The sequence below is a fragment of the Elephantulus edwardii genome, unplaced genomic scaffold (assembly GCF_000299155.1).
Source record: "Elephantulus edwardii isolate Elephantulus edwardi_28Jun2011 unplaced genomic scaffold, EleEdw1.0 scaffold00002, whole genome shotgun sequence".
NCBI classification, from domain to species: domain Eukaryota; kingdom Metazoa; phylum Chordata; class Mammalia; order Macroscelidea; family Macroscelididae; genus Elephantulus; species Elephantulus edwardii.
Window position 1 is genome coordinate 43,668,446 of NW_006399752.1, and position 1,984 is coordinate 43,670,429.

General features: G+C 39.7%; 1 protein-coding gene across 1 annotated transcript in view; it reads left to right on the top strand.

The window, feature by feature from the left end:
• The window catches only part of CATSPERB (catsper channel auxiliary subunit beta), a 211,865-nt gene that overhangs the window by 176,562 nt on the left and 33,319 nt on the right, over window positions 1-1,984 (top strand). Inside the window, 1 exon segment of the mRNA XM_006879213.1 lies at window positions 771-968. Coding sequence (XP_006879275.1) covers window positions 771-968 — 198 coding nt within the window.

Consider the following 1,984-nt stretch of genomic DNA (forward strand, 5'->3'; position numbering starts at 1 on the left):
GTTTGGATTAAGATCCACACAAAATTCACGTGGTACATGAGACTTTCTCCTATCTTATGTTTCTTTTCACAAAAGGCTCTCCTCAGTCTTTGTTACCTCACTTACCGCAAATCAGTGCAAAATGCCTAACATCCTGGGCTTCTTTCTTTACACAAGACATTCTTAGTGTCTTATTTAACCTGCTCCATTGTCTCCCATCACCTCCAAAGTGGAATTAATCATAAAAGGTGCTGCAGCACCGTTAGGAGCCAAAGAATATCGGGGTAGGCAACACAAGCACCTCTAAACGTCCAGGTACCACTACAGTTGTTAGTATTTGTATATTCCTTAAGGCTCCAGAAACACTTTAGAATCTCCCACAGAATGCTTGAATTTCTACCAAATTCCTGTGCATGAATTCCTATTAAAAGATCATCAAACATCCAATTGTTAGTCATCAACTGAGTTGGATGGTGTTTATAAAAGAAATTTTTTTTAAGGACTTAGAGTATTTCTTGTTCTGTCACAAAGTTTACATAAATTATGAAGTGCTATAACATCATAAAAAATAAGTCCTTCTTGATCCTTGTTCATTTCCAAACAAATTCCCACAATCAATTAGATCAAAATGTATTTCATCTGATCTAATATCCTTGTGGGGTTTTTTCGGGTTTTTTTTTTAGTTTATTCTGGTGCAGATCTTTATGGTGAAATGTCCCACTTTTTCTATTGAAATGTCTTCTCTTTCGTTAAGCACTTTGCCTAACCTTCATTTATTTGGCTATTTCCAGGGTTATACGTCACTGGCATTTATTATCTGGGATGCGTCAACTGAATGCTTTGCTACAACATACGTGCCAATAATAAAAAGCAGCTGTAGTTATCTCGGCTCTATGTACCACATTCCTAAAGAACACATCCCACTCAAAGACTGGATTAGCGGAGTTCACATGGATGACAAAGGCTTTAATATGATCAAAACTTTGCCGGTAAAAAAAACCCCTAAGCAGGTCACTTTAAGAGTACCAGTGCTACATCTCTTCCTTTCTTGTGGAACCAGCTAGCCATTCAGTTTTAGCATTTCTTTTCCAAGATGTTCAAAACACTTCACAACAATTGTTCGGTCCTCATGTCATTTTCTAAAATGTGAGCATTATTTTTTGCTAAAATGTAAAAACTTTAGGAAATAATTATTTTGTGGTCAAAGTGTTGTTGTTGCCATTGTTGTTGTTGTTATGTGCCATCAAGTTACCTGCAACCCATGTTGTTGTTGTTTGGTGCCGACGAGTCATAGACGACTCATAGCAAAGCTATGAACGAAAGGCCTGAGCACTGTTCGTAGAGTTTCTGCAGGCAAGGCCATTTCGGAAGTGGATGCCACTCCTGCTTCCAAGGCTTGTTTTAGTTGGGAAGCTCCTGCAACTCATAGCGACCCTATATACAACAGCTCTGAAGTCTGTCCTATCCTAAGCCAGTCTCATTGACTCCATCACACCGACCCCCATTGCTCTAGTCACTGTATCTGCTTTCAACTGTTCCTCCTCCTTTGTGTTTCGAAATTTGTGGGCTCAGCCTCAGCTGTCCTATCTGTTATTCTACTCTATGTGTCCTCTACATGGTGTTAATAATATTGTTATTGCTCTTGTGGACTAGAGAGTAGAAAATTGCACCGTGAACCCAAAGCTGGGAGCTTTGAATCCACCATCTGCTCTGAAAGAGGAAGATGAGCCGTGTCCTTCTATGCAATTTACAACTGCTGAAAATCTACTGGAAGATCATCTATGAGTTGGTTCCCACTCAATGGCAAATGAGTTGGAGTTTTTTTATTTTTCAGAATAACAATAGTTCAAGTATCGCATCAATTGTTGTTGTTGTTATGGGCCATCAAGTCACTTGCAACTCATAGAGACACTATGTACAACAGCCCTAAACCCTGCTCTGTCCTGTGCCAATCGCACTGCCTCCAACACACCCATCCCAATTACCCCAGTCACTCAATCAATCC